Genomic DNA, 12,735 nt, shown 5'->3' on the forward strand with positions numbered 1-12,735 from the left:
TCCTGAACCTGGGAGAGGCACTGACTCTAACTCATTAATAATGGGACAGGCCCCAGGCCCCGGCCCTTAGCTCTCCGTCTCTCCTCATTTCCGTTCCACACATCAAAGCTCTGTGTGTGTACGGCTGTGTACGTGTGTGTGTGTGTGTGTGTGTGTGTGTGTGTGTTGGGCCTCTCGCACATTCACATCTGCGCATGTGTGTGCGTGCTTGTCAGTCCCTATGAGAAACAGCCTGTGGAGGAGCCGGCTTTTATTTAATCAGAAGTGGAGCAGCTTCCACCACCATCCGTAATTTCAGCCCTATTAACGTTCTGCCTTTAATTCCTCTGAGCGCTGGAGACGCAGCATCCTCTGGGCTGCTGATTCACTTAAAATGCAAAAAGTACTACGAAGTTCTTTTTTTTCCCCCCGTACAGTAGCCAGTTAATATATTGTACATTTAGACTTAAGATCAGGGGATTTGCTGAGTAAACACACCGATACGCAGAGAGTTTGTGCACCTAAACTGATATTCTTATCAGTTTGATTGTGTGTTTTAAAAAGCTTCCCACGATTTGAAAGTCACAATCAGAACAACGCTGCGCCAATGCGCCTGCCTCCCTCCTCCCTCTCCTCAGTCAGCCTTTGCCCCACAGCCTTGCAGCTTGCAGCCCTTAAGCCTGCAGCCTTAGGGCTTAAAAGTCAAATCAAATCATTCTGGGTCCGACTCCAAAACAGATCTCATTAGAACAATCATAAATGAAGCTCTTTGTTCCTACAAGCCTACAAGCCCAACAGTCTCTTTACCCTCTTCCTGTTCCTGCCAATGCTACGTCTATTACGTCTTCAGAAGGACAGGCTTATGTTTCACTTTTTCTCCCTTGTTGTAAACCCTATAATGTTTCATAAATGCATCTGTTTTTAACTAACAAAAAAGTGCGGGGGGAAAAGGCAGGTGAGGGAGGAAGGAGGGAGAGGGAGGGAGGCCGGTAGAAACAACCAATTATTCCCTGGAAGGAAGGTTCGAGAGGTGGAAAAGAAGGGGCGGTAGCTTGCAGCTACTCTCAGGTTTAATTAAAAATGTATTGAAAAAAAAGAAAGAACCATCTAGCCGACAAGAAGAAACGGCCAGGAAGTGGAGGCAACAACAGGCCTTTGTGGAAGTGGACAGGCCGGAGCTGTTGTAGGAAGGGAGGGGCCAGAGGGGCCGAGAGAAACGCTGGATATGGGGCTGTAAGCATAGAGGCCCCAGTGGAAAATAAGACCCGATAATCAATGCTCTCTCTTCTCGCCTCTCATCTCAACAAATATCAAAGAGGCGCCCCTTTCCCATTGACTGAGCAACTGTCACCCAATCTCTAGGACAGGTGATAATGGAGGGGAAAAAAAGCCTGAAAGACAGAGAAATAATGAGAAAAAGCACATTTTTCACACCCCCGTCTCTGAGTGGTGGGAAAGCTGGGTCACTGCGCCCAATCAATTACTGGCCACCGTCCTCGAGGTGTGGCGTGGAGACTTATCTCCAAGTTTGTGCACATCAAGCCTCAGCGAGTTTGTCCGTGGGCGTGTGCGTCTGTGCCCATGTTGTGTGTTTGCCATTTGAAGGGAACTGGCTTTACCGGGAAACAGATGACTCACACAGTTTGAGATTGAACCGTGTCACGAGCGTCACCCGCTCTCACTCCTGCGCTCTAATGTGTTTCGTATGTTGCTGGTGCAGTGGGTCTGCTTATCCCCGAGATTGGACAGATAAGGCCTCAGCCCTCGTCCCACAGTCAGCCACCTGCTCTGATAAGGGGCCGAGCACGAAGCGAGACGGGCGGGAACCTAACACTGCTGATTGCATCTCCGCGGCAAATCTGCGGCGACAAGAATGTGTGGAAGACACTGGGAGACAACACGGTAAAGAATGCAAAACACCAGCGAGGCGAGAAAACAAGAAGTCGGGACACGCAAGGACACACAAATACGCACAAACACACATACAGTAGGTACAGTGCGTACCGCTTTCTCCCCGCTCTCCCTTGATTCTACTCACTCTCACGCCGAGACGTACACAAAAATGCGCACATGCATACCAGCCCCCAACCTGCATCCACCATCTGGCCTTCCCAAAGGCTCAGATGTCTCTAGGGTAAGGTGAGCTGTGAGGGGGACTCTGTGTTCATATGTGTGTGAGAGAGAGCGAAACAGAGCCAGTGATCATAATATCCAAGAGAATATACGCACCGCACAGCATACTGCGATCCGTGAGGAACCATATCGTGAAGGAGAAAATCCTGCACAGATCACAGATTCTGGCCACACTGCCCGCATGCCAGCACAATACTTTGACAGAAAAAGGCAGCACAACACATTTACAGCACTGCAGGTACATGAGCTGCAGGCAGGGCTTTACACTGGGGGTCGTCATAGCTGACTAGGCCGCCAAAGCGCACCTTAACACCGAGTAGTCTTTTCACTGTGGGCAAAATAAAGCCTCCATTATGGGATGAGGCCATGTCTGCTGCCCCTGCCAGCTATAATGGCTTTAGCACTCTACGGACGACACAGGCACCCAAACGTACAATACACACAACGCAGTACAAAACGAGTGGAAAATTGAATTCTACTTCAGGTGGTCCCCGGTCAGCAGTAGTGCTCGTGGCCAAAATACACTCGCACACTTATTTGAGCACTCACGATCCACCTCGGCCCACGGGCCTTACGCTGCGTTTATATTTCCATTCTTCTCTTTTCTAACCATTTGTAATGAGAGAGCAGAGGAAAGGAGCAATCTTGCATTCACATCCATTAGAGACTCAACAGGACTCTTTTCACAGGCTGTCTCCTCTGCACAGCTGGTGAGCTCACACACATGCACAACTTACATCACCGAGTAGTAGAGAGTTCTTAACTCAATACCACACAAGCCTCGCAGAGCCGGTCTGTATCGCTACAAGCTCTTTTTTTTTTCACTTTTAGATTTAAAAGGAGACGTATTGTGCTTTTTTAGTTTCTTTCCTTTCACTCAGTATGTTATATACGGTGGGTTTTTGTGCATGTAAAAGATCTCGAAAGTCACAAAGTCCGCACAAACATAAGCTCCTCTCTCCCACAGGAAACACTGGTCCTGAAACGCCTCGTCGGTAGTCCCGCCTTTAATTCAGTGACTTCTTGACGTCACGCTACGTCACCATGTCACACATTCGCATAAATTATCATTAATGCCTTGGCACAAAGAACAGCTGCTCTGTTGCTGTAAGCCTTGCTGGCTCAGACGTGCGTGAGCTGACCAATCAGAGGAGACTGGGTATTCAGGAGGAGGTGGGCCTTAAAGAGACAGGAGCTAAAACAGAGGGGGGAATACAGAGCTGCTGCACTGGACAGTATGAGAAAACTGATGTGTTTTTCGGGCATTAAAACATGTAAACCTATTCTAGTAGTAACCCAAAATAAAATTATGAACATTAAAAAGAACATAATACGTCTCCTTCAAGTCCCAGACAAACAATAGAGGATCATTCGAGCCTGCTGGGCCGACCTGCGGTGTTCAAATGAAAAAAAGATGTGACTTGCCTTACGCTGCCAACATGCTTTTCTAGTTTAAAATTGACCAATAACAGCACAGAGAGGGGTCCATTTGTCCAATCAGGTGCATGAAGGGTTCATGTTGATGTCTGGGTAAAGCAGGGAGCTGTCGATCATCTACTGCGCACCCTACTCAAACTGACACGCGTCTCACATCGCATGCAAATGCCTCTTAAACGTTGCATAAAACCACAATACATTGCAGCGAGATAGAAGCTGTGCGTTGGCTCTGCAGGCTGCGACCACATTCAAAGTCGGTTTCACAGACTCCAGTAGCCTTGCTGCTCCGATTGCAAAAAAAAAAACTCACCAAGGGAATAACAACAATGTGATACTTTGTGAATCCTTGGAGGCAGATTCGGACTTTGCTTCTCGGTGAGGTCAGAGCAGTGGGTCAGCAAGGACACAACGTCTCTGGAGCCGAGTCCTGGTCTTGCTCGAGGGCACTACTGCACGGCAGTTCAACTCTCTGTCCTCTAACCTTTCCAATCAATATGCCACCCGGTGAATGTTTTTATATAACAGTGTGTGGTTCTGACCACCTGAACTGTTATCAGATGCTTAAGCTATCGGTGTTAATGTTTACTCAGGAAGCTACAATAATCTCCATTCCATCCACTTGGCCTCCGAGGATGAGGAATTACCATAGTACAGGTACTTAACACAGCGTCCGTAGGGACTGGTTACAGCACATTACTAATGTTCTCTTATCATACTCATACTGGATGCGGCGGCTGTTTTACCACAGTGCAGCATGACACAGTCTGTGTCAGATAACCGAGACGGCACAGCGCTCGTTTACTTCCACAGCCCTTGTTAGATTGCAGGCTACTCATTTGTAAAACACGCGTACGGCATCTTTTCTCAAACTCGCTGACCTCCCTCCTTCTGTCTCTCTCATCTTTTCATCTCCCTCGGTCCCCGTCTACCTTTCAACCGCTGTTTCATCCCCCCCCCCTATTCCTCTCCCCTCCCACCACCCAGTTCCAGGCCGTTAAATGAGCGGGCTTATCTAAGCCTAATTGGTTTAAGGGCAAACAGAAATAAGCAATGGCTCTGTAAGTAGGGGAGAATTACTGCTGCTGTTGGCGAGAACCATCCGCACACCGCGGAGAGAGCGAGCATGAGAGGAGGGAAAGGGAGGCAAGAGGAGGGGGAGACGGGGGAGATTAGTGAGGAGAATTATAAACGACAGGGTGAGATAGAGAGATGAGGAAGGGGAGAGGAAAGTAGACGGAGACAAGGTGGAGATGATGGGGGAGAAATGGAGAGGGGAGACAAATGAGGGAGCTCTGCACATGCTTCTTTTTCTAATGGCATGCAAATCCCCCCCTTTCACTCTCCTCTCTGGAAGTCCTGTGCTTTAAGTCCGACTGACCCTTCACTAACTTAACGGGGAATGCACTTCTGCTTGCAGGTACCACATCCTCATGTGTGTCGAGAGTTTGGATCCGACAGCTTCAAAGTTCTGTTATCGACTACACACTGCTTTGGCCCCTTCATTGAGACACACAAACACACGCCTTCACACTGTGACACACACACACACACACACCGCTGCATGCTCAAGCTTCAACTCTCCATCTCATTTTTCTGCAGTGATCACGATATTTATCACGGAGTGCTTCCTCCATCCCACAGTTCATCGGTTCATCAATGACGGGACTGTGAGCGGTGTTTACTATGAGTGTGTGCGTAGGAAGATCAAAAAATTCATTCATTCAATTTATCGCAAGTGTGTGTGTGTGTGTGTGTGTGTGCCCATATGCTCAGAGCCGCTCCTAAAGTTACAAAACACACACCCGGACACACACGGATCTCTGCTGACACAGTGTGATTATCGGCTGATTTGGGCTGGTAATCAGATTAAGGGTGACAGGAGAGGCAGGGATAATGTGGTCAATGGCTCCAAACACACCCAAGCGCGCACACACACACAAAAAATCAAAGTGCAACAGATTGGAGTTCAGATCAGTGAGGATTTTAACCTGCCCATGGGACAACCTCTTTCAATTAGCGGCCCAAAACAAGGAAATCGCTTTCATCCTTAGGTACCGAGGTAACTCGAGGGCCGTCTCCCTGCCCATCTGCTTCTTTCCCATCCCATCTTTTAGAGGAGAAACCCCACACCCCTTTCCTTTCTGGGAAATCTCCCTCCCTCCCTCCCCTCCCCGTCCTCCGCTCATCTATCTGAATTGACATTTCTGCTGTCATTTCACGCTGAGCAAACATTTGAACCTCAAAATATCCATCCTCGCAGAGGTAGCAATTTGGGCCCTGGGCTTGGTATCCGTAGCTGTGTTGAAATCTGATGAGCACAAACAAGAAAGCCACCGCCGAATTACAGAGCACAGCCTGGGCTGGGAGCAGTCCGGGAGCAGGGCTTGTAAATGATTAAAGGGAGAAGCTGCATGTGAGAAAACTCATTTTAATTGTGCTCCTATGCTGTTTGGGGAGCGGAGACAGACAGGCATGAGAAGCTGGCGTGTCCCCGTGTGTGTTTTATTGGAGAGGATGAGCTACTGGACAATAAAAATGAGGGAGGTCACTATATATCCATGATGCTACTGGGACATCCATCCGGCAGCCAATGTGCGAGGCTACAGCCCAGCGTTCGGTCCCCAGGGTCCCGGGGCGGAAATGAAAAACATGTTTAACTGAGGAGATATTTGCTACTAGTAGTGGCACTGCTGGTGATGAGTGTGTGTGTGTGTGAGAGAGAGAAAGAGAGAAGGAAATAGGAGGAGATGCAGGAGGACAAAGCCAGGGAGAAGGGAATGGAGATGGATGAGGAGAGAAAACACAGGGACAGACTGTGAAAAAGAGGAGAGGCAGACGATTGCTTTCTCTTTCTTTTTTTTAAAAAAGAAACAAAACAGAGTGGTGGATTTTCAAAAAGTCAGGAAGAGAAATTTAGCACACATTAAAATCCAGGTTACTGGGAGACTTCCAATCAGTGCGATCCACAATCTAAGAGAGTTGTCTCAGCTACTCGAAATGCCACAGAATGACGCTCAGGGGCTCGTGGTAATAGTCTTATAAATGCGTGATTTAATGGGAAAACGTGACGGGAATCCTCCTCCGATGTAGCCCTCGTTTCTCTGTGAGAAACTAATTTCTCCGGGGGATAATGAGAATCTAAAATAACACAATTATTTCGGAGGAGTCTCCGGCTGGAGGGAACGAGGAAGGCGAAAGAGTGAGACAACGCAGATTTGAGCGCAGAAAACAGCCACTTACGAGCCACCGTGTGGGTTTAAACACATTTTAAAAACAGAGAGCATGATTCTTCACATGGACCGGTGACATCAGTGACGAGCAGCGGGAGCGGGAGCCCCGCCGCTCCGGGTACAACCACGGCGATCTGCTGCGATCCACGTGTATGTCATCCCTGTATCCCGATGCCAGAGGCGCAGCGCTGCCCAAAGCATCCCCGCACACGGGGCGCAATTTTCCACACCTACAAGAAAAAGTATAATCCCAATCTGTTTATTATTTACCTTCCATCGCAGAGGACGAGACGGCCAGCAGCACGCATAAAAGCGCAAACAAATCCACTGTCATGGCAGAAGGGTAGTCTCCACAGCCTGTCCCCAAATAAACCAAGACGCACGGCGCGCGTCAAAAAGAATCCCTCAGTTGTCAGAGCGGTACTCCAGCAAGATAGCCTGTGTTGTGAGTCACATCTCAAGCCGTAGTAAACAATGTGTGACAATCAGCACAGAGGAGCGGAGTGTGAGGGGCTGAGGGGTGCGAGGAGCAGGGGGGGGGGGAGGAGGTGGCGGCGGAGGTGGTGGTGTTGAGGAGGGGAGGTGGGGGGGACCACCAGACACATCCTGCCCACAGCCCCATTAGAGCGCCGGGGCCAATCACCGAGCGGGAGCTGCAACTCGCTAACCAATCACCGGCCCGCCGCTCCGCCCACCTCGCATTGTCAAAACACAAAACTTTTTCCTTGACCTATTTGAAGCAGGCGTCCGCTGCACTGAAGGGAAATAGCGCCACCCGTCGGCCGAGCGCGGCTCCTGCAAGCCCGAGCACACATTAAAGTCATACCTGCTCCCGTGGGAGACGATCTAAACGGCTGTGTACTCGCTCAGTGCTCCGGTTCAAAACGCTGCTTTATCAGGCTCTGTGAGGTCCCATATGCCTGACTCACTCCCCCCTAGCTGAAGCCGTGTGCCTGACATGACACTGAGGATTAAAAAAATTGTAAAGATAATTCATGTTTTTAATTTATTATAACCACAAGGATGTCTTGCACAGATAAGACAAAGAGTAAAAGTCAGTGGAGCTGGTGTTTTACTGCTGAACATCATCCTGACAGTCTGTTTGCCAACACTCCCACCCTCAGCCTGCCACGCTAGTCGCTCACCATTCATTTGTTAAAACGTCTGAAGGTCTGGCACCCTCGCTCTCCCATTGTATTCACACACGTCCAAACCCCATTTGCAACAAGAATGTTCTTTAATAGCTTTAGCAAATTCAACTGCACCTCCTAATGACATTAAACAGGCATCGCACATCAGCTCCCCCCCTCACCCCCTGTCACCCCTTTTGTGTGAGCGTGTGCTGCAACAGATGGTACACACAATGGGCCTCTCCCCGTGGGGACACACAGAGGACCGAGATCTGCCTCGGCAGAGGAAGGGGGCAGTTGCTGCCCCATAGCCCAGAACCATACACCTGTCTTGGGCTAGATAAGTCCCCGGAGCTGAAGAATTGGGATGGAGCTGTTAATCTACAGCCTGAGTAGGCCGGGTTATACCCGGGGCCACTGGAATACTTCAGCGCTGTCCCTTCACAGCACACTGGCCCAGATACTTTTTACCTGCTTTACTTTTTATGGACTTAATGAATGGGTTGAACAGTAGGGTTTTCAAGAATGTTATGTAGCGCAGGAATGAGTCCTAAAACACAGAATAAGTTTGCATTTTTGCAGCTCCGGTTCCCTCGTTTTGGGGTCAACTGTTTTTTTAATGGGTTCAAACAAAACAATTCAGTTAGATGCCTTAGATCTAAGGTGTGTGGTTTACACATAGTTAAGCGGTTTTATAAAATACGACAGTGAATTCCCCACATCTGTCACATAAAAAAGGCGGTTGCTAACAAGTGGCTAAATGAGACTACAGAGGTTGTCTGGGACATTAATAATAATAATGTGGTCATGGATATGGGAGTAGGTGAGCAGGCGTGCAGCAGAGTTCTGGATATATTGGAGCTTCTTCAGGATTTTGGAGGATGGACCTTAAAAGTCATCGACTCAGCTAGCTGCAATCTATTCTAGATCTAACTTAATTAAAGGTGCAATATGTAAGAAAAGCCACCTGTCCAATTCATATGAATACAAAACAATTAGGAGGCCACAATTCACTACATTAATCTCTAACTGCTGCTAACCGTAGCTGGTGTTAGCTAGTTAGCTCAGTTGGCAACTTAACTTGGAGCTCAGGATGGGCCGGGGCTAGTTGGTCAGCATGCTAACTTCAGTAGCTATCTCTGGAACACAGTACATCAGTGTCATAATGTTACAACTGTTATTTTTTCACATTCTGTAAATAATTGTAGTAATTTTTTTTTATTGTTTTCAACTATGTCTTACAACTTGCAGCTTTAAAGTTATCGTCATCTGTGAAGATTATCTTGCTGAACAAAACATGTAAGTATCATAAACTTGCCGTAGTTTGTTGATAATCCAAAATCCAACTAAGAATCTCAGCGTTTTGTCCAGGGAACTAGGGCGATGCTAACTTCCAGGCCGACAAAAACATACCATATATCTCACTGAACACTTACTATGTGTCGCTCTTAAAGAGGCCACTCTTCCCTCTTAAGTACGTGCAGCTTCTTCCCCCCCAACAAGCCTGAACTGTTTGCAGTGCATCTTTCCTTTCCGCCCCTGTGCGATTCAACTCCTAACCTTTAACAATGACAAAAATCAAACGCGCTGCAAATGAAAAGTGACTCACACTTAATAAATGGTTGTTCCGACGGTGGCAAAGGCCAGCAGATGAACTGGGGCAGACACAGTGCTTCAGGAGCATCAGGCAGCGGTTGCTAACTTGGGAAAGCAGTTGATGAGAGCATTTGTCATTTTTAATGGTGTGGTGAGGAGTGGCGCTACAGTGTGACATGGCACAGCACAGCGTGGCCCCCAGTGCTGGCTGCAATGCTGGCCCGCGATAGCCACCTGGCCTTATTTTTCACCGAGCCGGTCATCATCACCTATGACTCCACAGGTCATCTCCGAATACAGGAGCAGCACAGAGCAATCTGTCCCTGTTTGCTGTCCACACCCTGGGGGAGGAAGGAAGGAAGAGTATGAGGGGAGGTAGGAACAATAGTGTTGCTGCTGTAGCACATCCTCCCTCACAATGCAGACAAAAACCGCTCGCATACAATAACACAAATGTGCGTGCAGTCGCTCACCCACACAGCACTCTGATAATGATCCACACAAAACCACACAAGCACTTGCCTACTTCAGCTCAAGAGCCTCAGCCCAATACCAATACTGAGCCCAAACACATCGTGGAGAGCCTCTTGTTCTCTCTGTGGCCTGATTTCTTCTGTGTAGTTAAGCCTGCAAGTGCAGCATCCCTGCTCTATTTTGTTTTCTTCATTCCCGCTTTTCTCCACTCAAGAACAGATTCAAGAGGAAATAAAAACCTCTGCAGCGAGGGGGTATTCTCTGACTTGTGTTTGATTAAATGTTTTTCCATTTCTCTGCATTCCGTGATCTGACCCCGAAGTTATTGCGCTTTTGACCTGTAAACATCCAACCAGCGTCTACCTCTCCGTGACCAATGTGCCGTGACCTTTACGTTTCTCCCCTCTGTCTCCTGTTTCCTGATTCCTGTAAAAAAAAAACAAAAAAAAAACACAGTTGTTGTGTTTGGAGACAGGCAGGAAATATAAAATGATGTGTGGTTTGTTCTCAGAACAGAGAGGACCTGCCGTAAACAAGGAAGACCTTTAAGGAAGAAAAGGCGAGATGCATTTTATGGAGAGAGCGGCGTTTACTCACGCTCATCATTTAGATATGCGATGCCAGAGTTGGTGATAAGAAGACATGCACACCAGACGGAGCTGGATGATTGTAATGGAACAGAATGAGAAAGGCAGCGACAGAGAAAGATGTTTCCCAGAGAGCACGGAAGCTGGAAAGGTTTGTCTGGTGATGAATATGAATGCATGAAAATGAAATGCCTAAGTCAATATGGAGACAGTGCAGGGACCCAGGTGACAGAGGAGTGCAGTGCTACACCCACCCTGGGGGGATAGACTGGTTATTAGGCTGGGCTTTAGCTTCATCCATCTTCAGGAGTCTGGGCGCCGGCCATTGACAATATGAGCACAGAGCCAGAGCTGAATACAGATGTGCTCTGGACCAGCGTTCCCCAAATAGAGGGTCAGGACTCACTAGTGAGTCCCAGCCACGGTCGTACTTTCTGGGTCACGGCTCGAGAGAGACGCTGGAAAATAGGTTCATTGTGGGGGGATACATGAGGTTGGTTAAGTTTGCAGCGAAATGTATTTTGTACAGGCTGCACAGGCAAAGGCCACCACAAAGTCACGCCGCAAAGTGCAACTCAAAAGGCAATCCTCTTCCGTGGACTTAAAACGTAGATGCGAGGAAGTCTTGCCGCGTACTAGCCGGTCGCATCTGTAAGAAGTGTGAAGGTTAGTGTTGTGCTTTTGGTGAAAAAACTTACGTAAGATAATAAGAGGTTTATGTGAGTCTCAAGAGTAGAACAACTCTCTGCCAGTAGGTCAGACAGGGAGGCAGGAAAGGAGCTAAATACAGCACTCATTAATCTGCCAATGATGCCAAGACTGATGGTACCTGTCCCCTGCTATCTGCACACAGACGCTTCAGAGACGTTCATTGCACTTCTCTGACACGGAGCGACACACGGAGAGACGCAGCTGCGGAAGAGCGAAAGAAACAGGCACACAGACCTATAAAATATGAAAAATACAGCACGTGAACGCGCCTATATGCACACAGGGTACACATTATTTCAGTTTTCGCGCGAGAAAGTGAGCGAACGAGAAGAGGCATTACGCTCCATTTCTCCTCGCTGAGATGCACTAAAAGCATTATTTGTTTTAAGTATCGCAGCTTGATTAATAAGTCGTTAGCTCACATCGGTTCTATTGAAGATTCGAGCTCTTTAGTTACCATTAATCACAACAGGCACAATGAGGAGATTCTGCTCGGCGTTGACTGAGTAAGAGCGTCATTATGGCTTGCTCTTTGTCGAGTGTGCACGTGTGCGTGCGTGTACGAGAGAGGCAGAGCTCGACTGTGAGTGTCATGTTCCGGCTTGTGTTTACTCTTTTGCATGTGTGTGCATGCACTCAAATGTGTGCAAATGTGGTGACTCAAACACAGAATGATGGATAGTAGATTGGCGCAGCCCTCCTCCTCAGTCACTCCATAGTCTGTCAGCCACCATAAGGGTTTTCTGTTGCAGACAGTGTTCTAGCAGCTAGCGCCCGATCCATCTCTCGCTAGTCGGAAAAACACACAAATCATGCAAAACCCAACATCATCCAAAATCATCCACGAACACTTCAACAATTCACTGATTAATTATTTGTCTTGATGGCGATGGTGATTAGGACGCATTCATTTCCTTGTGATTAGGGATCTCTGATCACTGATGAGGTTAACAGGGTTCTCGTTCATTCACCTATAGCAGCGTTTAAGAAGGTTTCCTATTAACCGCGTGGCCTCAGCCCCCCTCTGCCGCGATACACCTTTCAAATTATGCACCACCTCCTTCAGAAGACGTGCCTTGACAACAACAACATTTGACACATGGTAAATTGTTTTCTTTTTTGCACCCCTGAACATGTTATCATGGGCTGGTCGGCTGGAGAGGCTCATAAAGTAGTTTTCTGGCTACAAAAACAACATTCAGGAGGTGGACTTGTTAATGAGGAAAAACAAAACTAGCCTGACAGCTCATCACTTTATGTCAGCTTCCACTGACAGCCCATCCCACTCGCTCCTCGCGCCTAGTTGTTTGTTTCACAGGGACACCATCAAAATGCATCCCCCCGTCTCCCCCGACCTGTCTTTTTCTCCCCTCCCTGGCCTGTGACAGATAGTTCAGTACAATCTATCAACCTCAGCCAGCCTCAGTCAGGGCCGGCGCTTTGTCGAGCCACGTATGG

General features: G+C 48.1%; 1 protein-coding gene across 2 annotated transcripts in view; it reads right to left on the minus strand.

The window, feature by feature from the left end:
- The window catches only part of ephb1 (EPH receptor B1), a 189,341-nt gene extending 182,040 nt beyond the window's left edge, over nt 1–7,301 (minus strand). For both annotated transcript variants that reach the window (XM_084369678.1, XM_084369677.1), the window contains exon 1: nt 7,050–7,301. In XM_084369678.1, the coding sequence (XP_084225804.1) occupies nt 7,050–7,113 (64 nt within the window). In that variant the 5' untranslated portion in view covers nt 7,114–7,301. The remainder of the gene's footprint in view (nt 1–7,049) is intronic.
- Nucleotides 7,302–12,735: the final 5,434 nt, after the last annotated feature.

This window comes from Pagrus pagrus, assembly GCF_965226575.1.
Source record: "Pagrus pagrus genome assembly, chromosome: 12".
Taxonomy (NCBI): Eukaryota; Metazoa; Chordata; class Actinopteri; order Spariformes; family Sparidae; genus Pagrus; species Pagrus pagrus.